Raw genomic sequence first — 21,345 nt, 5'->3', positions numbered from 1 at the left:
TTCATCTTCGCTCCTCGAACGTATCCTATTGACAAGCATGCCACCGCATTCCGACAGTCACGCTGACATTAACGGGATTTTTTTTTTTTTGTTTACGCTGCATTCACTTCTACGATTCATCACTTTGACGTCTCTCATTTACGTGCCTGCGTCTGATTCTCGGTGTGGGGTGCAGCACAAAGACGGAACACAGCGGGGTGTGAGAAGAAAAAATGTCGCACTTCGGGGGAAGGGCGGTGTCAAAATCGGGCACTTGAATCTGCAGTGTGAGTACAGCCTTTGTGTGCTTGTTGTGGGTTTTTTTTGTGTTCAAGTCTGTGACTCGGGTTGAAGGATCACGATCCCAGAAAATGCCATTTCATGATCTTCAAAGCTAATTTTTGTATTTTTATAAAGGTCTCTTGTGCACCCTGCTCGAGAAGCAGCTCACACTAACCCAGCAGTAAAGTGGTTTATATATAAAAAAATAAAATAAAAGGCATTGGCCGAAGTGCCGGAAGTAATTTATTTTGCTGCTGCTTGAATGCTAGGAGCTAAGCTATCTTGTGCCCTGGCAGTATGGACTTTATTTGTACGGTGGACAGCAGCAACAAGGAGCTGCGTGATGCGGATCATCTCCTCCGTGGTGAAAAAAAATTAACGGCCATGCTAACAAGTAGCGTTTTAAATGAGGAGGCGAACGAGGAGGTGCTAAGCGTGCTAATCGCTAAAGTGAAATACGGAGTCGGGAAAGACCCCAAATAAGTGCTTAGGTGTACAGTCAACTTTTAACAGAAGTCTGTTTAGAATCGCGTTAGGACGGAGAGCCAACAGATACGAACAGAAATGTGGTATTTCAATCAATACGCATCTCCAGATAAAATAAAACGACGGCTACATTAGCAATTTAGCAGACGCTCTCAGTCCGAAACGGGTGACGTCATCATGACGAAGAGGTCTGATGGCAAACGTAATATTAAATATTTGAAATCTCATTGCTAATATTTGCACCTCCAGAGTTTTGAGATCAACATAATAATAGGTCTCAAAGTTATTCTTTTTAATCAGTTTAGCTTTGCTAGGGCCAATGATTTTGTTGACATAATCTGACATTTATGGACATTAGTACGAAATGTAAAACATTTTGAGGTTTAAAAAAATGATTTTTCATATACGCATAAATACAAAATTATATACTTGAGGGCAAAAACTTGAGAAAGAACTGCCCCCCCCCTCACAAAACCTCTTTATTGTCCTTGCATTATTGCAGTAATAGCTTTTATATATTTGGAATGTTATAATGGCCTTTTCTGTAATGTTTGTAAATGCCGCTGTATATGGTGAAGAAAATTGAAAATCCACTCGAAATTGCAATACCTATCAGGAAATTTCTTTTCTTCCCTAAAATCCTTCAGCCCCAGTCTGTGACCGTCCAATTTGCCACAATTTAATACACACATCGACTTGCATTCTCAGGAGATTGTGTAGCAATACTTTAATAAAAACAAAAAATCACAGTAAGTGTTCTTGATGTCTGTCAGCAGTTGATGGGCAGAAAGCATGACTCAAACCTTGAGAGTAGAGCAAACTTGAGAAGAATGAAGGAGCGCTGGCAAGCGAGAGAACGCACAAGCCCGCCTCTGGTGAGTGCGGCGCCGGGAATAACATGGCTGACATCAGCGCCAGATTAGGCCAGACGGGCTGAGGTTGAGGGGGGGGCACTAAAAGTGTCGGTGGGCATCACAAACACTTTCAACTTGGCCTCCTTTCAACGCATGAATGGTTTGAACTTTTTGTTTCATCCGACGCCCTTAAAATGTCCTTTTGAGTTAAGACGTCCACAAGCTTATCTTTGGTGGGCGCGCTTCCCGACAGGTTACGCAACTTTCTAACCACACCAACGTCCCCGGTTAACGTTGACATTGCGCATCGAGTCTCACGCGCGTGAACACTTTTAAATAAATACATTTCATGGGATTTGTTCCCGTTCATGGAATGGTTTTGAACTGTTTCCTCTTGTTGCTTCGGCAAAATATTGCTGAGCGTTTCGCAGTCCGGAAGCTCATTTTGAAAACTTCACGTGCTGTGCGTGCATGAAATAAAAACACATCATTGTGTCCCGCTGGCTTGCGGAAAGATGGATTGTTCATTTTGCAGGCCAAACCTGCCTCGTCGGAGTCGTGTTTGTTTGGGTGGATGTGTGTGCGTGCGTGTGTGTGTGTGTGTGTGTGTTTCAGTCAGCGCCGCGCTCTTGAATGAGCCTCTGTCCAGCTTGCTTACTTGTTCTGCAAAACTGGATTGCTCTTGAGTGAATCTAAATTCAGCCATTTCGAATTCACGTGCTTTGATTTCACAAAGTTTGTTCACATGAATCGGAGTTCGCCCTGCAGTTTTGCTGCGGAATATCCACCAACACCGCCACTTGTCTGTCGGCAGCCTCGCCGCCATCTTTCCCTTCTGCTTGCTCGCCCTTTGTCCTCGAGTACGTCCGCCGTGATTCGCGGCTTGCGTTCCTTCTCTTCTTCAGCCGACGTAACTTTTTCTGTGGCACTCAAAAGCTGGGCTGAAGCCAAGTCGCACCGCGCACGCCGTCGCGGCGCATTCCATCATGTGCCGACACCTCCGCTGACGTGCTCCCTTTCGGGTGGCGTGGAGGCGGCCCCCATAGAGTTCCTGTTGGCGACTCGCTGTCATTTGTCGCTGGCAACATCTGGCGGGAGCGGCCCACCGCCGTTCTCCAGAGGGCGAGACGAGGACGCGCGCTTGTCCGATTGCGGCCGTCAGTATTGGCTGTCCTTGGTGGTGGAGGTGTGCGTGGCGGTGGAGTCGTCCGGCAGCGAGCCCCGGCGGCCGGCGCGCGAGCCGCAGTGCAACAGATTTTGCAGCTCTCTGGACACGCTGCTGGAGAAGGCCGTGTAGATCCACGGATTGGTGCACGAGTTGAGACTGGCCAGCAGCATGAGGATGGTGAAGGCCACTCCTGAAAACAGCACGACATCAGTGCAGGCACTTTGCATTCCTCGATTTAAATACAGACCGGCCTTGCATGAATGACGACTTTTTTTTTTTTTTTTTTTTAATTTCTATGAATGTGCTGAAAGTCGAGTTAAAGCGCAGACAAATGACAAATGTATCACCATGTTGGCCGGACGTTTCCAACGGTGTGCTAGTCGACTAGTCGACTAGTCTGTTTAATCCTAATCCACAGAGCTGGGCACTTGACCCTTTTTTTGCTTGTCAGTCACCCGCCCTCCGACCTCGACATACCGGCCTTATCCATAAAATTTGCGCCGCACATGACCCCCCCCACATTTTGTCGTTTGCCCATTTTTGCCGAGTCGGTTGCGTTGAACTTTTGGCCGCCTCGTGACCACATCACACATGTGAGGGATGGACTAAAATCCACCTTTGTTAATTGAACCCTTTTTTTTTTTAAATTGTCACCCCCCCACCTCGCCCCCAAAATGGCCATCCAACCGGGCCAACTTTAGTTTAGCAGAAAGGCAAAAACATTTTTGTTTGTTTAGGTCGTTATGCTAAAATGAGGATAATGATGTCAATGCAAATGAATCGAAACTATGGAATTCATCAAATGGTGTATTATGTTCCATGCAGCACCGAAATTATGCAATAAGGACATAAAATTTGAAACGTTAAAGAATAAATTTTTTAAAGTCACGAAATAAAAGTTACTTTTATCACGAACGGTTTACTTTTTGTGAAAGTAATTGAGTTACTTTTTGAATGAAGAAACTGCAACGAGTTTCAATTTTTGAGGAACCAGCACAACACGGCGCTCTGTAAACATTTCCGATGAGCGAAGCGTCGCATCCTGTTTCTTTTTGCTCCTATTAATAAGTATTACATAAGAAAAGAAACTGCAGACAACAAATGAGGGGAAAACTCATTTACAGAGAGAATGCTGAGGGATAAACATCCACGCTGTTTGTACGTGTGTGTGTGCGTGCGTGAGCGTGCATTCCAATAAATTGGATTGCATAAGACTCGTCGAACGTAAATGTCAATTGTAAAACAAAGACGAGGCGCGCATGTGAGCAGCGCAAAGTCCTGGTTTTGCCCGCCTGAAAATTTTCAGTGTTGATGAAATGTCAACATCTGGTCAGGTTGCAAACATCTGTGCACGGGGAATCTCAACAAGTTATTTACGGCCGTCTGCTGCTTGTCCTGAGCGTCAGATCAGGGGACGTATGTTTGCTCGTCCGAACCGGTTGTCAATTTGGGAGACAAGATCATTATTTTGGGATACTGTATGATAGTGGCCGACATTTTGGGGAAATTTCACGGATCCCGGAAATCCAGTTAGGATGGGAAACAACTTTACCTTCAATCACCTGATTGAGACGGTACAGGACAAAAAGTCACGAGAGAAGACGGGAGCGGGAGAGTCCATGAGGAAGAGTCGGCGCCAAACTTTTTTTTTTTTTTTTTTTTTTTTTTTTTTTAAATGGAGCAGACCTCCAAAATGGGAGCAGGACAGGAAAGGAGTCGTTTTTACCGTGACAGGATTAAATACATTTCTGGGTTATAAGCGAGCGAGACTGCAGCTCGTCTTTTGCCGCCAAGGCAAGTGCACAAAATGTCTTTGACAACAATACCCAACCATATTTATAATTTCATACACGCCCGTGGAGGAAATAGTCAAGCTTGTGGTAAAAAAAAAAATATATGCAAGTGGCGTACGAACTGCACCGGTTATGTTGAAACGAACTTGAACAAGGCCTTTCTTTAAAACAATCACCCCATATAATCTTTATTCTCGCCCATGTCCTCTTTCTGTAGATACCTGCGTCTTCCTTGATGGACATTTTTTCGATTATTTTTTTTTTTTTAATGGATTTAAAAAAAGGGATACAGTACAACGTATTGCATGGGGAGCCTCAGGACCTCATTCGGGCTCGCACTGTTCATGCAAGAAGTCCTTGTGCTAACTCACCCAAAGGTGTGGGGGCGTGGCCAACTAATTAAAAGAAAAAAAAAATATATATATATATTTTATGTTTTTTGTGTCACAGTTGGATTTGAAAGCAGCTCTTAGAGAACGTCTCTTTGTGCAAAAGTAACTAAAAAGTTTCAATTAGAGAAGCAAAAGCGTTTGTGAATGCAAACGTCTACTGACCTTGTTTGGGCGGGTTGGGGTCCCAAGCGGCCCACAACTGCACAATGAAGAACGGCGACCAGCAGACGGTGTAGACCAGCACAATGACCAGCGTCATTCGGACCGTTTTGGACATGGCTTTGGTGATGCTTGGCGGCGGCACGGCTGCCGGGTGAGGGGGGGCCAAATGGAGGGAGCAGCGAGGTGAGCCCGACGCCGCCTCGTAGAACGTGCACGACTCCTGACCGTCGGGACCGCTCGCTCGCTGCCCGTCCGACGGCGCCGCGCCGTCTCCCGGCTGGTTTTTACCGTACGTGTTTTTGTGGTGTTTGTTGGTCTCGGCCTTCGAGGGCTGCCCGGCCCGAGCGGCGCTTCCGGAGGCCCGCCGCGCCCTCTCCCTGGCGCGCTCCTCTTCCTTCTTAAAGCTGCGGAAGTGGAAGAGGATTTCGTTCCTCTTCAGCTCGGCCATCACCGTCCGCTCCGACTTCAGGTAGATGTTTTTGTGGATCTCCCGGAAGATTCTTATCTGCAAGATGGCCATTGAGCACATTTTGAGACGTTTTGTCATGCAAAAGACTTCTGGACTCAATTTTCGGATGGGCGCTCGCCAGACTCAGCTGCAAGTTTTCCTTTTAGCGTTTCTCTTGAAGGATTTCAGGAAATTAAACCCAAAAAAATGAGGAGCGTGTGTTGCCCTTTGGCGTCAGCCGTAAACTCGCCACAGACATTTTCATGTGACATTATTCAATTGTGGTGATCTCTAATTTGTGTTCTGAATGTACTCGAGAAACATCCACAAGCACCAAACGATTTCTCAGTAATCTAACCCGTTGCGTTTTTTTTTTTTTTCTTTTGCGCTACACTTTTAGACGTCTGCTACTCCGAAACATTCAAGATGGCCGCCACGTAATTGGAAGCACCAAACGCTCCTGACTGTCATGAGTTATTAACTTTAAAAGAACTTTGCAAACTGCTTTTCTTTCATCTCCAACTTGCAATGCTCCTTGTTGGTGTCTTCCTTTTTGAAACTTATTGCTTTTGAGTTTTTGTTTTTTCGGAGTCTCGTGCCGAAGCATTGGCGCAGCTCCTGGAGAAATGACTCTGCGAGTTGTTTGGGATGCCTTCCAAAGCAGAAACTTGCTATCACGGACAAACCATTTGGACTCCTCTGCAGACTACTTTGAATAATTTGAAGAAACGAGTCGTCCCAAATGAAGATGAGAGAAGATCTTTCGAATCGAGCAATTTGAGGAACGAAACAATTTTTTTTTTTGCAATCTCAAGAGACCGTTTGTGTTTGTTCCCATTCCTTCATTCGACTTCACTGATGGGATGGATTTTTTTTTTCTATTTGTCTGTCTGCTCAAGCATATGCGCAGCATTTTGTCAAAGAAATAATGCCGAACAGTCAAGTGGATTGAATCATTCAGAAGGATTTCCTTTTGGCAGAGACGACGCCATTTGGAAAAAGTCACTAAAATCTGCAAAAAAAAAAAAATGTCAGCAATTCTGTTTGGCTGCAATCTCCTTTCTTTTGCGAGGCCGTTCCCACGAGGGTTTGACACCACTGGCGTTCCCAGGAGGCCTGCCCACCATAAATGCAAAATAACAGTTTCCACGTGTCCAACGCGAAGTCAAAACAACTTTTCATTCATGTGGCCAACAAATGCGTCGTCATAATTGAAAATGGCAAATATCATTTGAAATGGCGACGCATCATTTTGTGTAATTGATCCCATTGTAGACACGCCGGCTTCATTTCGAGCCAGCGCGCCAACAATGTGCATCCAATAATTGTCTTCATGATTGATGATACTCAAACAATTTTCCTGTCGTCGGAGGATGTCGCAAGGAAAGCCAACGAACGCACTTTTACCTGACAGATGGTGATGATGAGGGCGGGCAGGAGAAAGACGGCCACCGTCATCCAGGTGATGTAGGCCTTGAGCCCCCACACCTCGGCAAAGTGGCCCCAGCACTCAAACTCGCCGGGACTCACTTCTGAGCGCGAGAAGATGAACACCTGACAGAATGACGTCAAACCGACCTCAACGTCACTTTGGCGAACGACCTCACGGCACTCCAAATGCGTCTCCGGGCGGTCGCGCGCGTTGGGAGCGCTTACCTGCGGTAGGCTGAGGACGAGCGCCAAGCCCCAAGCCACCATGACGGGCGTGTTCCAGCGGGAGACCGCCCCGCTGCGGTACGCCTGCAGGGGGCAGCAGATGGCGTGGTGCCGGTCCACTGTCATGGCGACGATCATGTAGGAGGAGGCGAACATTCCCACAATCTGCAAGTACTTGATGGAGCGGCACAGCAAATCGGGTCCTTGAAACTTGTCGGTGATGTCCCAAATGAGCTGAGGTAGAACCTGTGGACACGCGCGCACACACGCACTTTATTACTTTTAGACAGAGCTGGGCGGTCCGTCCCCGGGATGGGACGGTCCGTCCCTCCGGCCCAGCCAGACGCCCATTTTGGGGCGTTTTAAAAAAAGGGCGAGACTAAGCAAGGCCGGAGGTGGATTTGACTCCGAACGCGTTAAAAGCGCCACTACCAACTGTGCGTACTTCCTTGTATTGGGGACGTTTGTGGAGAAGAAGAAAGAAAAAGAGGAAGAGGAGGAAAATGAAACAAACGGAGAGAACGGAGGGTCAGCCCATAAATTTTTTTTTCAACAATTGGAGCTACAGCGCGACTTCTACAAGTGATGCTGATTATGATGAGAAACCCAGCGGCTCGAGCCAGCGAATGATCTTTAAATAAAACTCTGACGTTCGCATCTCTTTGTTGTTTTTTTTTGACGGACACTTTTTATGAATAAGACCAGAGGGTCAAGGACTGAAGGATACGGAGATTGTGGTCTGAGGGCGGGCGTTTGACTGGCAAAAAAGTGTCAAGTGCTCAGCTCTGCTTTTACGTTTTTTTTGAGTTTCTTCCAACTCTCAAATGTTCCAACTTATTTGTACTTGATATTCGGAAGCGGCGAGCCGTGATCACGCTCACTTGTGAGAAATGACTCTTGAAGGTGAAGATTCCAATTTTTTTTAATTACTGCCATGGCTTCAGCGACTCGACATCGATGATGTCTGCTGGCAAGAAATCTCCAAATAGCGAGTCGGACCGCTGCGGGTTCTTGAAAATGATTTGCATACGTTCCAAGTCGGCCTTGTGGTGTCTTGTTGAAGATAAAGCCGTCACTTTTGCTTTTGTTTGTTGAGCGACATTGGATGAAAGCACAGAGGAATGTGATATTCTGCCTTTTGTAGGAAAAGACTCATGACTTCAGATTTTTGATTTTTGATTTTTTTTTTTTTTAAAGATCCTTTCTGGGCTCTCAAGGACACCGCAAAGCATAAAGTAACACAATATAATGTTGAGTCTTTTAAAAGGAATCATCGATGATGGAGGTGTAATGATTAATTGATTTCGAGACAACTGTTTGCTGATCAAACAAATCTCAATTTCTGATAATGGATTAAACTTACAGGTATTTTTTTTAAAAAATTTTAAATTGTACAAATCCTCAGAATTTGACCTTCTAAATATTATGCTGTCATCCGTGATTCGTCACATTGATTTGTCTCGAATCAAAACAAAAAATGACTTTTTACTCTGGAAAGCCCTTCTCCTCATTTTTGCCTTTTGTCTCCCGTTACGGACTTAACCAGCAACGTAATTGCAACGTTTTCTGCATTGCTAATTTGAAATATTGTCCTGTTTTTCGTGCTGACACATTTTTGCTTCTTAAAACTGCCACCGCCTGTCGCAAGCCATCGGGCACTCGCTTCTAGCTAAGGATTTGATTTAGGGCAGACATTTTGCACTTGAACTGTGAAAGGGAAATTTTTACTTGACTTTATAAAATGAAAACAAAAGTTGCTTTGCATTTTCTATGATTTTTAATAAGGAAAAAAAATGGAAAAAATTCAAAATTCTAATCTTTGCACACTTGAGTACAATGACAATAAAGGGATTTCTGATTCAGATTTTTAGGAAAAAAAAAAAATTCAGGGACAGCCCGAGTAGAAGAAGGACAGAATGATGGCGAGTGCATGGGTCAAGTGACCCAAAAATGAAGCTCATGACAACAGTCCCCCGTGAGGAATGCAACCGTCAGCGCTGCGAGATTGTAATTCTGATGGTGGTCTAAATGATGAGGTCACCTGAAAAAAGGCCACCACCAGGTCAGCCACACACAAGTTGACCATGAACACGTGCATGGGCGCGTTGTGCTTCCTCCTCCTGAGCAGCACCCACAGCACAAAGCTGTTCCCCAGCGTGGTGAGAGCCAGAACCAGCCCGAGCACGGCGATCTCGGCCTGGGCCAGGCCCTGGTCCCTCACCCGGGGCAGGGGCAGCGGGTACGGCGTGGCGTCGGAGACATTCTCCGGAAATAGCCCCGAGAAGGAGCCTCGGCCGCGCGAGCCGTTGAGGCTGTTGAGCTCAAACGGAGACGCCGAAGAGCGGTTGTGTCCTCCCGTCGCCACCACAGAGGCGAGCGTTAAAGCGTCCCACTCACTTTCCGCACCGATGCTTTCCATTCCTGCAAGACAAAACAACGCGGCCGTGCGGTGAGGTGAGCAAATGTTCTCCTTGTGCGTAATTTCTTGTATTTCAACAGAAAAAACAGACAGAAGTTCTGGTGTTCGGTCGCAGTGCGCCTTCTACTTTCAACCCTGTCGACCTCGTAAGGGCATCTTATCTAAAGCCAACAGTCTCGAACTTGGCTTTTAAATTTGACAGTAAACAGTAATCCCTGCTTTTGTTGAATCGCGGCTAGATTACTGTAATGCACTTGACTTTGGAGTCAGCCGGCCCTCCCTCAAGCGTCTCCAGTCGCGCCAAAATACTGCTGCTCGTCTTTTCACTGGAGCCCGAAAGACAGATCACATCCGTCCAATCTTGGCCTCTCTTAACTGGCTCCACTTTAGAATCATTTTAGGATACTTCTGTTTGTCGTCAAAACCTTAAACGGCCTCGCCCCGTCGATTCCCCCCCCCCCCCCCCCCCCCCCCCCTCCGCACCTGCCGGCTGCCTCGGGTCTGCGGACCGAATGCCGCCGGAGGTGCCGAGGACTAAGTGCAGCCCCAGCAAGGCAACTGTATGGTTAACGGAGCCCGATTAGCGTCTTGTCTGGCTTTTCCCAGAGTCGTGACCTTTGCCCTCCAGTCCATCTGAAAATGATCCAATATTGGCCATATATTGACAGCGATTGTATTTGCTGCCGCCTCGACTTTGTCAAATTTGACAAACAATCATGCTGTCATGTGATTATTTCGAGGCCATCTCGAGTTTTTAATAAGTTCCGAGCGTCTGTGTGTGTGTTTGTGCACGTCTCAGATTCTTACGTTCAGTTTGACGCAAGTGCAGCACCGTTTATTTTCCCTTTCGTATTTTCTCAAGGTTGATCGACAGATTTTTATTTTTTTTATTTTTTTTTTCCTCAATCCCTCCAATTTTATTCCTTCACTTGGCCTCCACATAATCATCGCGCGCTTGCCCCGGCGCATTCCTGCTTTGCCTTGTTTTCCTTCGCTGCCCGCCGTACGTCTCATTTTCCTTTCTCCTCCTCATGTCACTGTTGAGCGCAATAAATGTCGTGTTTATTTTTCTTTGCTTCTAAATAAATGGCTTGAACGTCGCAAGAGAGGAATGACATGACAATCTGAGGAACGGACGCTTCATGGGAGGCTCGGCGCAAATAAACGCGAACATTGACGAGAGTCCGAGGACATAGGATGACGGTGTTTGTGGGAAAAAAAAAAAAGCGTCAGGAAGAGAAAATAGCACAGATGAGGTCAAACGGTCGGAGATGAAGATAAGAAAGGCGCAGGAGGATGAAAATGACGCTTGGTTGCTTTTTTTTCAGAGTGCGATGCGTCTCCCGCTGGCGGCAATCGAGCGGATGACTCTTCCGTCTCTCAAATCAACCTCCGGCCTTCGCTAATGGAAACCTTCTTTAAATTTTGTCACCAGTCCACCCCAAAAATGGGCGCCCAGCCGGGCCGGAGGGCAGAACCGTTGTCCGTTCCGTCCCAGGACGGACTGCCCCGCTCGGCTGGTTTGGTTTAATTAATCAATCAATGCTTTATTTATAATCGACCTTTCCTACTAAAAATAAAAATAAATAAATAAATAAATGAAAGCAACATTTAGTGCTTCACAGAACCGGTAACAACGTGCTTCCATCGGAAGTTTTTGATTTGGTTCTTGTGAACATTACGTTTGATTACGTTTCACGCTTGGGTGACCGTTATGTCAAAATAGTAGCAGTGGACTTTTTAAATTTTTTTTTATCAATTACTCTCTTGAAGTGGCTTCGTTCAGAAACTCGAGTCGAAAGGACGAGTGCAGTCGGCCTTCATTGAAATCTTGCAGTCGTCGGCACAACGCAAACTCGAGTCGTATTGTTTTGTACTGATCAATTCTTTCTCTTCAAGTTTTGACTGAAATAGTTTTCGATTTTCCATTTTGTTCCACGTTTTGTTTTGAATTTTTCCACGATTGAAGATGTCGCCGTAGCTTTTTTACGTTCGCAACACGCTGTTGCTTTTGCGTGCGTCTTGCTTGTCGTGATCTGTTTTTGGATGATTTTCCTTTCATTTTTTTTCCTTTTTCCTCGTCATGCCAACTCGTTTGGTTTCCACCGGTTCTCGTCGGCTGTGTTGCTTAGCGTCAACCAATCAACTCCCTGGAGCTACTCATGTCTTGTCCAATTGCGGCTCGCTGGCTCCTCAATTTGCTGATATTAAGTTCTCCTGCTTTCTGTCAGTCTTTCTCGGTTGCGTCTTGCAGTTAACTCACTCACTGCCGGGTAACGTGCATGTACTTTTATGACGTCTTTACCCGTCAATGGCAGTGAACAAGTTAATACAGTTGGGGTTTTTTTCCCTTTTGTGCTGAATTTATTTATTTCCCTCTTGAACTTTCTTTTTTGGGAGACTTTAATTGAGTATGTTGGTTTTTCCATGATCTTCGTTTGCCCTTTTTGAATATAAATCCCTTTTTTTTTTTTTTTTTTTTAAATTGGCTTTTTGCCTCCACACCAACACCTCCAATACCCAGTTGTGATTCTGCTTGGCTAAAAATAGAGCGTTAAAAGTGCTCTGGTTTTAGACGGACGTTCCCACTAGCCCACTGGGAACCCGGCGACCAATTAGCCGCTAATAGCGCCGCGTGACATACTGTCAAGTGTCGTAGGCTGACTTTGACGGAAGAATGCGTGAGAAGCCGTGCCAGATGGACTTCATTGACCCGCACCAAGGCGGAGCCACGCATGAGATGTGGAGAATGGCAATCATCTCTTGTAAAATCTTCCTCCACATCACCGTTAAAAGCTGTCCTTTCACATGAAATGTTCTTCTTAGCCCTTGCTATTTTTTGTCGTTACGGCACGCCATGGCAGTGTTTGGCTAAGACGGCCTTTTGGGACTCGTATACGTGAAAGACTTGCTATTTTTTTTTTTTAGCATTAAAGTTGAAGGAGGTTTTAATTTCATCCAGGTAACTCCAGGCCTTTCTTCTTTGCGCCTTGCAATCTTGCTCCCCTCCCTGTAATTACCCTATAGAGGATTCTTTGTACCCATTATATCATCAGCATGGGACTGACTTTTAATTCTTCTTTTTTTTTTCTGGAAGCAAATAATGTTTCATTACGAGGTGAATCCCTCTTAAATTAAATTGAATGAACATCTGATTTTACAACACTGTTCCACAACAACATGTTTACCATAAAAATCACCCAATCATGTCACACATAAAACACGCTATCACACGTGACCAGCGGGTGGCAGCTCGCCACTTGGCGCTAATGTAAGCTGCCATTAGAGTCAGCTTGACAATAAACACGTTTACTTTCATTATATAATGAATGGATGAGATTTATTTTGTGTCGGTAAGAGTTTTGTTAATGTATTGTGTGGGCTTTTCGGTAACGGAACCGATTTTCGTTACGTGCGTTCTATTTCTGAGTGATGCATTGCATGTCAGAAAATCAAAGCCATCGCCAGATCTGGGCGGAATGGTCCGGCCCGGTGGGGGGGGGTGACAAATTAAAAAAAAAAAAAAAAGGTTCAATTAACAAAGTTTGGAGATTGATTTTAGTCCAGCCCACGAATGGGCCCTCGAGCATGTGATGAACCAACTCGCGAAACGTCAAAAATTGCCTCCGAACGCGTCTTTAGCGCCACGCCCAACCGTCTGTGTACATTCAGCAGCGTACTTTCAAGCGTGCCTGAATTTCCTTATTCCGACATCGCGTAACTCGTGCCTCCCGCCTGCAACTGGGGCATACTTTTTGCTCACACCTGTCAAAACTGCGAAGAGTCTTTTGTCAACGTCAACAAAACCAGCACGTCGGGACTGAACCGTGTACAATGCATTCAGTCAAAATTCAATTTACAAACACATTGACAGACAAATAAAATAATTGGATAAATCATGTTTTTACTTTTTGATATCACATTATTTTTTTAAATAAAGTGTTTGCTAAATATTTAAAAAAAAATTCTTTTTTTTTTTTTTTTTTTCTTTTCTTGTATATTCTCACCCAGGTCATGCTAATCTGCAACGGGTGATTTGACGCAACTGGACTCTTTTGGGCTTTTGAACGTGTTGGTTTTTTTGTTTTGTTTTTGTTTTCCCTTAAATGTCTCCAACGCTCGATTGGAGCTGATCGACGCCGCCTGCACTTACTTTAGGGGCATGCTTTCTGTCCTTCCGATTTAATGAAGAAAAAAATTGAAAAAAAAAAAAGAATCCATTTTCTCTAAACAGTCTGTCTTTGTGTGTTTTGGAGGATTTTGTTCCTTAAATTCATTTAATGTCCTTTTTCTTCTCCTGGTACAGCACTTTTGTTTGTTTTAAAAGCGTTTTGAAAGTAAATTGAATTGATTGGATGGACTGCAGACATCGTTCTCGGTTGTCACGCGTGCCACAATGCATGCTCTCTTATTTTTTTATCCCCCCCCCCTATCTGTCCGTAACTTTCCCTTAGATTAATGAAGGCGTGCGCTCATTCCTCATGTATCTCTCCAGAGGCGCAGCCATCAATTTCCGTGTCGCCCTCGTCTTCTCCTCGCTTGGCGTATTCGCTAACGATGCCTCAGGCTCGAGGAGTCAAACAGGTAATTTAGTTGCGCAAGGAAATATTAGTGGTGGAGAGATTCTTTCAACGCATCAGTCCTGTTTGGAGCTTGTGCACGTTTGGGGCCCACAAAACGACGTCATCGGCTAACGATGCAAACCAGCCCAACACCATCAACTCGCCGAAACCGTCCGGTCAAACTTGCACGACTCCACTCAAGCTGTATTTGGAATCGTGTGAACGTGTTGGTGTTCGCAATGACTGCGAAATGTTGCAAATGATGGGAAGTTGAGCCCAAGTATTTATTTAGTCAAAAGCGTCCGCGCGGGAACGGAGTGTGGTGGAAGTTGAAGGCAACGCTGCTTATTTGGACTTCCCTAAAAATTGCGCGGCCTTTTTAGTCTTTTCTTCTTCATTTCATTTTTATTCCAAGCAGTCCATCTCCCATCTCAATGTGTGCCTCGTTGATTATGATAAATGTCAAGTTGAAAGCAGAAATACTGCCGAGGGAAGTAATGAAATGCAAATACTTGACCAGGGTTTTTTTTTCATTTATATTTCAGTAACTTTAATATTAATTTTTCTAAATTGTGACCAAAAGTCTTCACCTTCTCCTACTTACAGAGATAAACTATATTCGTTACTTTCTAATTGTGATTATCAGGGCCGATATTTGGCATTTTGCCAATTATCGTCCTTTTTCTTTTAACTTTCAAGGCCGATCAATGAAAAGCTGCTTTATTTTGTCTCACTGCAGCACATTTCGCTCGCTCTCTGCTGTGCTTGTGGCGCTGCCTGCAGAAGCCGATTGGCCCCGCCCACAACACCATCTGATTGGCTGCTACCCACTGCACAAGGGACCAATCAGCAGGCAGCTGCCTGTTTGCTTTTTCATCTGGAGTCACACGCTCAATGGGAGAGGGAAATTTGAAATGTCAGTCAACTAACAGAACACTATTTCCCGGAGTAAACTTAAAAGAGGTGTTTGTTTTCATTGAACGATAAGACATGCGGCTGAGCCTCGGAGCTTCAGGCACTTTTTGTTAGACTTTTAAAACCAAGTTGTCTATTTTCTAAGATCTAAAAACGTTGTTGAATAAACACGGGCTTAAAGGCATTTAAACTACGTCAAGTTTTGGAGTTTTTATTTATTTATTTATCGGCTTCCAATATCGGTTATGGGCCTACATGACTACGAAGTATCGGTATCGTCCCTGAAAAAAAGCACATCGGTCTATCACTACTTTCTAAATCTTTGTGATGTGGAGGTGACGTGAAAATGATTGGCCTGCCCAGCGTCACACCTTCTGTCTCTCTGATTGGTTGTTTTGCCTCTGGCCCGGTTTCTTGCCTTCGAGGCACAAGACGAGGCCCGAGTTTTCTCAGCTCATATTTCTCATGTTGCCTTCTACTGTCAAGTCATAGCGACTATTTTACCAAATTCTTTTGATTTCTTTGGAACGCTGCCGTTGAATGTGACTCGACCGGCAGGAATTTGACCTGAAACAGCTTTTCATCTCTCGCACTTTTCAGGTGGTCTTACAGGTCCATTTTTTGGCGAGCTTTGTGTTGCCGTTGCTGTCAGCATGGCATGAGACTTCATTGACAGGTTGAGCGATATAACCGAGGGTGAGTCACCGGCGCGTCGTCAAGCCTTCGTGACTGAGCTTTTTTTCTTGAAACGCAACGTTAGACGAAATCGGAGCGCGATGCAGCACAAACACGCGAGCGTACGCAAAACGAGGCGCTTCCACGCCAGGTGGACGTTCTACACATGAATGCGGGTCATCGGCGATCGGCGGCTGAATTATTCATCGGACGCGCGGCATCATGTGGGTCAAAAAAGTCAACAATTTGTTCTTTGACTGTCAGAGCAAAAGAGCTGATTAAATGTTCATGATGTGGAAGCACACCTCATTAGTCACCCACATTGTCGCTGCCACCTGCACTTTGTGTCAGGCGCAAACAAGTGACGTCTATTTCCACAATACAGCCCGCCAGTATGCCAGCGTTGGGGAAGTTGACTCTTTTTGGTGTGTGTGTGTGTGGGGGGGGGGTGATACGGTGTCAATGTATCATTAACCAGCAACACGTGCTTTGAACAAACTTTTCATCGTAGAGGAGTTGTGAAGCAACATGGAAGATTTTTTTTTCCTCATGGTGATGAACCAAGGAAGCCCCTTTGTGCTTGTTTTGGATTTTGCCAAACACTTGAGGGGGGGTGGGGGGGGTATTAAAAATATCGAATGATTAATGGAACTAGCCCTCTGGGGCCCCAGTGTTGAATGTAAATTCTTGGACTGGGTCATTCAAATGTTTGCCAAACATTTGTGTGTTGTTTTAGTCGACACGTTGAAGATCTTCCTGGGATGAATTGCCATTCCTCCATCTGGAAAGTGCTGCAAGCACACGTGCGGGATAAAAATATACTTTCCTTCGGCTTCAGTGTCAAAGAAACAAACGTCCACATACGCAAAATGAGGAAAAAACGTATTGCGCCTTTGAAAGGGACGCGTTCGACTCAGGCGGCGACCGCACTTGTCGCGTTTGCTTCCGTTGAAATTGCGCCATTACGCGACTCGTGCCCTCGTTTCAGGACAAACTGAACATGATCATCGGAAGCCTGGTGCGGTTTGCGTCACTAAAGATGCAAACCGGTTTTGAAGTGAAAAATCCAAATGAAATTACCAACGTGTTGTACAGATCATCATGCGCAATACATTCAATTTAAAAAAGTTTTCATGACAATATCGACCGGTAAGTCGGCTTGAGATCGTCTTGGAGCAGGTCGAAGTTGTGGCGCAGGTGGCGGAACATCATTTTGGCGCAGGCAGACAGAATCTTCGCTCTGCTGATATACGGCAGCGTTCACTCCCACAACGGCACCCGTGCCTTTTTCTAAACGTGTGTGTCTGCAAAAAATTCCAAAAGGATGAAAACTACAGCCATGCGCGCAGTTAGATGGAATTTTGCTGCTTATCTCATTATTCTATGAACGCAAGATTAACCTAAATGTTGTTTTGACGGTGAAGGCAGATCATTTTGTGGGCTTGACTTCCCTTTTCAGGCTTTTTTTTTTTTTTTTAATTAGACCAGACACAGTTTTACAAGAACAACCCCTGTTTATACAAGAATAAAATTGCTATAAGAATATTAGTATCTTATTTATTTTTTGTGAGAAAATGTTTTGGGGAGGGAAAAGTTTTGCTTTTAAGAAAAAGTATCATTTTACGAATGATGACGCATTTAATCAAGATTGCCCGTTTTTTTTTTGTACTTTTTTCATGAAAAAATATGTTGTTGGTCTTCACGGGAAATGTCTTCCTGAATGTTCTGAAGTCCTATATCGATTGTCAGAGTTGTATTGAACCAAACAATGTTGAATCTCAAAGTCGTGCACTCGCTCAAGACGCGATGCATCGCACACGCTGCCTCTCACCTTGCTGTGCTCGTCCTCGCGCACGCGCGCAGGCGTTTTTTTTTTTTTTTTCTTGTTTGTTTTTTTGTGACCGCAGCTGCGAGACAAAGCTTTGGCGCTCACGTCATTTACAGGCCATTAACATTTCATGCTTCAGCGCTTCACACCAATCAAGCGACACTTTCCTGGCGCGCGTCTAATCCACTCCAAAGCTTTTTTTTTTTTTTTTTTTTTTTTTGGGGACCTCTGCCATTTAACACATTATCACTCATCTCTGATAAACATACTTTTCCCTTTTACAACCCAATTTTTTTCCCTAAAACAATTTTTATCCTGATTCCATGAATTGGAGTGTTTCTTATTTCCGTTCACCACAAGTCTACGGTATCAATCCAAGTGAAGTTTCAAAACAGTTTTCTCCTCGTTAGAAGTCGGAGGTCAAAGTCGAAATGACATTTATTCCGACAAATTAGATTGAATGAAAGCTCTCTTTTTGAGTACAAACGTTTTGCGACTTTTCTTTACTTTGCTTACTTTTCTCATCGTGTGACGACCACAACACGATAAATAAACAGCGTGTCATGAATTATTCTTGGAATTTTAATTGAATTGCACACCGGTTTCTTGACCGTGAGAGCTGTGAGGTGTCCCCCCCAAAAAAAAAGTCAACGCATAAAAGGCTGAATGATTAGTCCGCTAATAAAGGTGCCGTAAAAGCGGCGCGTGTGTGTGTGTGTCTCATGGAGACCTCAGCTGTTTGTTTGCAGAGAGATGACGCACATTGATCCTCAAACGCTTGAACTGTGCGTAACCACAAATGGATTTCGACTTTTACGAGACTCAAAGTAATATTAATCATAATAATAATAACAACAAGGGCGGGGGAACATGAAAAACACTCACGTATGATCCACTTTGGCTGTGCAATTGTGTGAGAGTTGTCAGAAGAAAGAAATAGATTGGTCAATCCACGTCAGCATTAAAAAAATCCCAAAAAAATCCAAATCACAATCAGGTGCCTCTGCTCGGACGCAGGTTGGATGCAAAATCAACGAGCACAAATGTCACCGCACCTTCATGGAAGCATTTTTTTTTTTGTTCCCCCACTAAAATAGTTGTCTGTCTCTCTTGTTACGTGTCCTTGCCCATATCGGAATGAACCAAATGTTGTAATCCGCGGCGGCGGCGTCCCGGCGTCTCGTGTTGTCACTTCTTCCTGCTCTTGCAAATGTGTTCTGCCTTCTGCCGCCTTGTGCTGCAGCAGTGCAAATGAATTTGAGCTGCTGCCTCCCCCACATCCCCCTGGTGCTCCCCCCCCCCCTCCCCCTCCTGGGTCAAGCCTGCCCCCGAGGGCTGAGGGTGGAGCGAGTGCGCAGGCAGTCCAAGAAGGCTGAGATTCTCATACATACCTCGAATGTGTGAGTGCGGGCGAGAGAGGTGAGCTGCTCACTCACTCACGTTAGGGACAAATAAAGGTTAATGTTTGCTTCTGGGGGGGGGGGGGGGGGTCGCCTCCCTTCCCTTCCCTCATTCAAGCCATTTGGGCCACTTTTCTTTGGATTGGGCACTCTCGTGTCTTGCTCTTTGTTGTCGGTGGCCGAGTGACCGTTTGCCACCGCGAGCCACAAATGCGCAAATGTCATTCGGTTGAGTCAGCAGGTGGTGACATTGACCTGTACAAAAACAAAGTCTGTCCCCCCCATTCAATGTCAGGCCTGTTCTTTCGTGGCACGATTCTGTTCCACTTGCGCAAGCAATAATTTTACGCCACTAGGGGGCAACCTCTGCAGTCACTTTCGACATCGGCGGTCGACAATGCGCAAATCCTCCCGTTTGTGTGTTCCTGCTCACCACGATTTGTGCTCTCCGCAATGTCCTAAAACAGACGATGTCGCCAACGTCTTGTCTAAATAGGAAAGTAGTACCGTCATTGGTAGCAAAGAAGCATGTTGAAGTGATGCATCTTCACTGAGAGTCAAGCTTTGTATGTTAGGGTGGAGTTGAGTTTAGTTTGGGTTGTCGGTGGGAAGTCTTCGCCACGTTTTGAAATCAAATCATGTATAAGACATTTATTTTTAAGCGGAGACCATGGTGAGGGTAAGCGAAAGCAAAGTTTGCAAAGATATGAAACTGAATGGGAGAGTCATTTTGTGTATTTCAGGTTTAAACTTGTAAGTTTTCGTTCACGTATTCTCGGCTGAACTCCGACGTTGTCCCCAGCGTCGTCTGTCAGACCAAAATGTCGGCAAAAAAACCCCACAGATTTGTGACCGTTTGCGACCTCATTTCCGCCAAGATCAAAAGCTCAACTATCCTAACATATGAGTGGCTTTGATTCTGAGATTTCCGGCAGGCCCTCCTCCCTCATGTTTCCAGCAGAAATGAAAGTGACAGCTGTTTTCCTCGACGAGCGGCGACGCTTCCGTCAATCATCCGAAGTCAGGACAATTACAACGGATGTTGCGATGAGATTACAACACTCAGCCATCAATCAGCGAGCGTGTACTCGCGCCGTCCTTCAATCAACTTTCCAAATTTCCAGTTTTCTTGGCTCGCTTTGCATCCAGTCGCATTCCGCAAAAAAAAAAACTGGGATTGAGCTGGAGTGGAATGTTCAGGGAGAGGCAAAGTCATTTGTCTTTGTTTTGACCGTTTTGAACGAACGAGGCCGTGACTTGGCTTGACGAGCGCCCGGCGCACAACACCTGTTGGCGCAAACACAAACCAGAGAACATCTGAGAGATCCATTTGCTGTCAGTCAAGCCGTGAATTACGCCGACGCGTTCGTCTCGCGTGAGTCGACGTGTGCCGAGTCAGTAATAAGATGCTTAACTTCCACCCGAGCAACTTTCATCCGCGGCGCTATTTCTTTTTCCACTTTGCGTTGGCTTGTTTTGGGGCCTCATTTTTGTGCCCGATGCAAGTCGAGTACAAAGCGCACTTTGCCTTTTCTTTCTTTTGGTATTTTCCCCGTCGGACGGACGCAGGTAAACGGGGGCGTTTGCGCTGTTGTGGGAGGGAACACAAGTGACTTGTTTGCCATTCAATGCAAGTGATCGCTCATTTTCTTCAAGTTCAGCGCCGAGCCTAAAATATGAGCGCGCTGATTTCAGACCAACTTCCTTCTCGGTCCGATTTTCAAATGAAGTGTCGCAAAAAAAGTAAAAAAAGAACAAAGTACTTATGAAGGATTAATTTTTCATGCAGGCTGCAGCGTGATGTTTGCCTGAGATGATGACAATTGCAAGTCCAAACTGTAAAACATTTGTGGTGAGCGTCAAGCTAATGCTTCTACTCCCGTGTTATCTTGAAACTTGCCTCGGTTCGTATTTGTTCTTGAAGCGTCCGCTTTTTCTTTCCAACCGTGACACACGAAGCCACTTTTGGCAACATTTCATTGGGAGTCGTCGCATAATTCCACTGCGGAGATGGAAGATGTACGTAGACGGCTATGCTAGCAAGCTAGCGGCTAGCGTCGAGTGATTTGGCAGACAGAAAACGTTTATTTCTTTTTCATTTTTCTTGAATGTTAAACAATTGAATTATGGGAGGTGTCATAAACTTGAGTTTGCGATGAGTGAAGATGTTGTCGACGAAATTAGTTTGTCACATTAGCCCCGGACAGCTTGCGTTTTGCGCGCGTGTTCCGTTTTCATGTTTTATTTTCGACGAGTGGATGATTTCTCCCGTCGCTGGCGCGAACGACGTTTGACTTTCTCTCGTGCTGACTGGTGTTGTGTTCAA

At 45.2% G+C, this 21,345-nt stretch overlaps 1 protein-coding gene and 1 long non-coding RNA gene across 2 annotated transcripts in view; one reads left to right on the top strand and one right to left on the bottom strand.

Moving 5' to 3' along the window:
- Positions 1–21,345, top strand: part of LOC148339367 (uncharacterized) — a 35,234-nt gene that overhangs the window by 8,641 nt on the left and 5,248 nt on the right. The gene's annotated exons all lie outside the window — the stretch shown is intronic.
- On the bottom strand, positions 1,018–18,851 carry LOC148339368 (vasopressin V2 receptor-like). Its single transcript, XM_088291876.1, has 6 exons — positions 18,505–18,851; positions 9,262–9,641; positions 7,221–7,466; positions 6,972–7,118; positions 5,117–5,621; positions 1,018–2,959 (listed from the first exon to the last, which is right to left on the bottom strand). The coding sequence occupies exons 2-6, from the start codon at positions 9,637–9,639 to the stop codon at positions 2,760–2,762; spliced, it is 1,476 nt and encodes a 491-aa protein (XP_088148002.1). The 5' UTR covers positions 9,640–9,641; positions 18,505–18,851; the 3' UTR covers positions 1,018–2,759.

The sequence above is a fragment of the Idiotropiscis lumnitzeri genome, chromosome 3 (assembly GCF_059441095.1).
Source record: "Idiotropiscis lumnitzeri isolate Australia: NSW breed Sydney's pygmy pipehorse chromosome 3, RoL_Ilum_1.0, whole genome shotgun sequence".
NCBI classification, from domain to species: Eukaryota; Metazoa; Chordata; class Actinopteri; order Syngnathiformes; family Syngnathidae; genus Idiotropiscis; species Idiotropiscis lumnitzeri.
Note: the sequence above shows the minus strand (reverse complement) of the source record. Positions and strands in the feature narration are given on the sequence as shown.

What these genes read in the sequence shown, in the direction of transcription:
- LOC148339368 (XM_088291876.1), bottom strand. Translation starts at nt 9,639, where the DNA reads ATGGAAAGCATCGGTGCGGAAAGTGAGTGGGACGCTTTAACGCTCGCC. An exon ending in TCATCATCACCATCTGTCAG is followed by an intron (nt 5,622 to 6,971) that starts GTAAAAGTGCGT and finishes GCCATCTTGCAG; the next exon opens with ATAAGAATCTTCCGGGAGAT. An exon ending in CCCCAACCCGCCCAAACAAG is followed by an intron (nt 2,960 to 5,116) that starts GTCAGTAGACGT and finishes TGCTGTTTTCAG; the next exon opens with GAGTGGCCTTCACCATCCTC.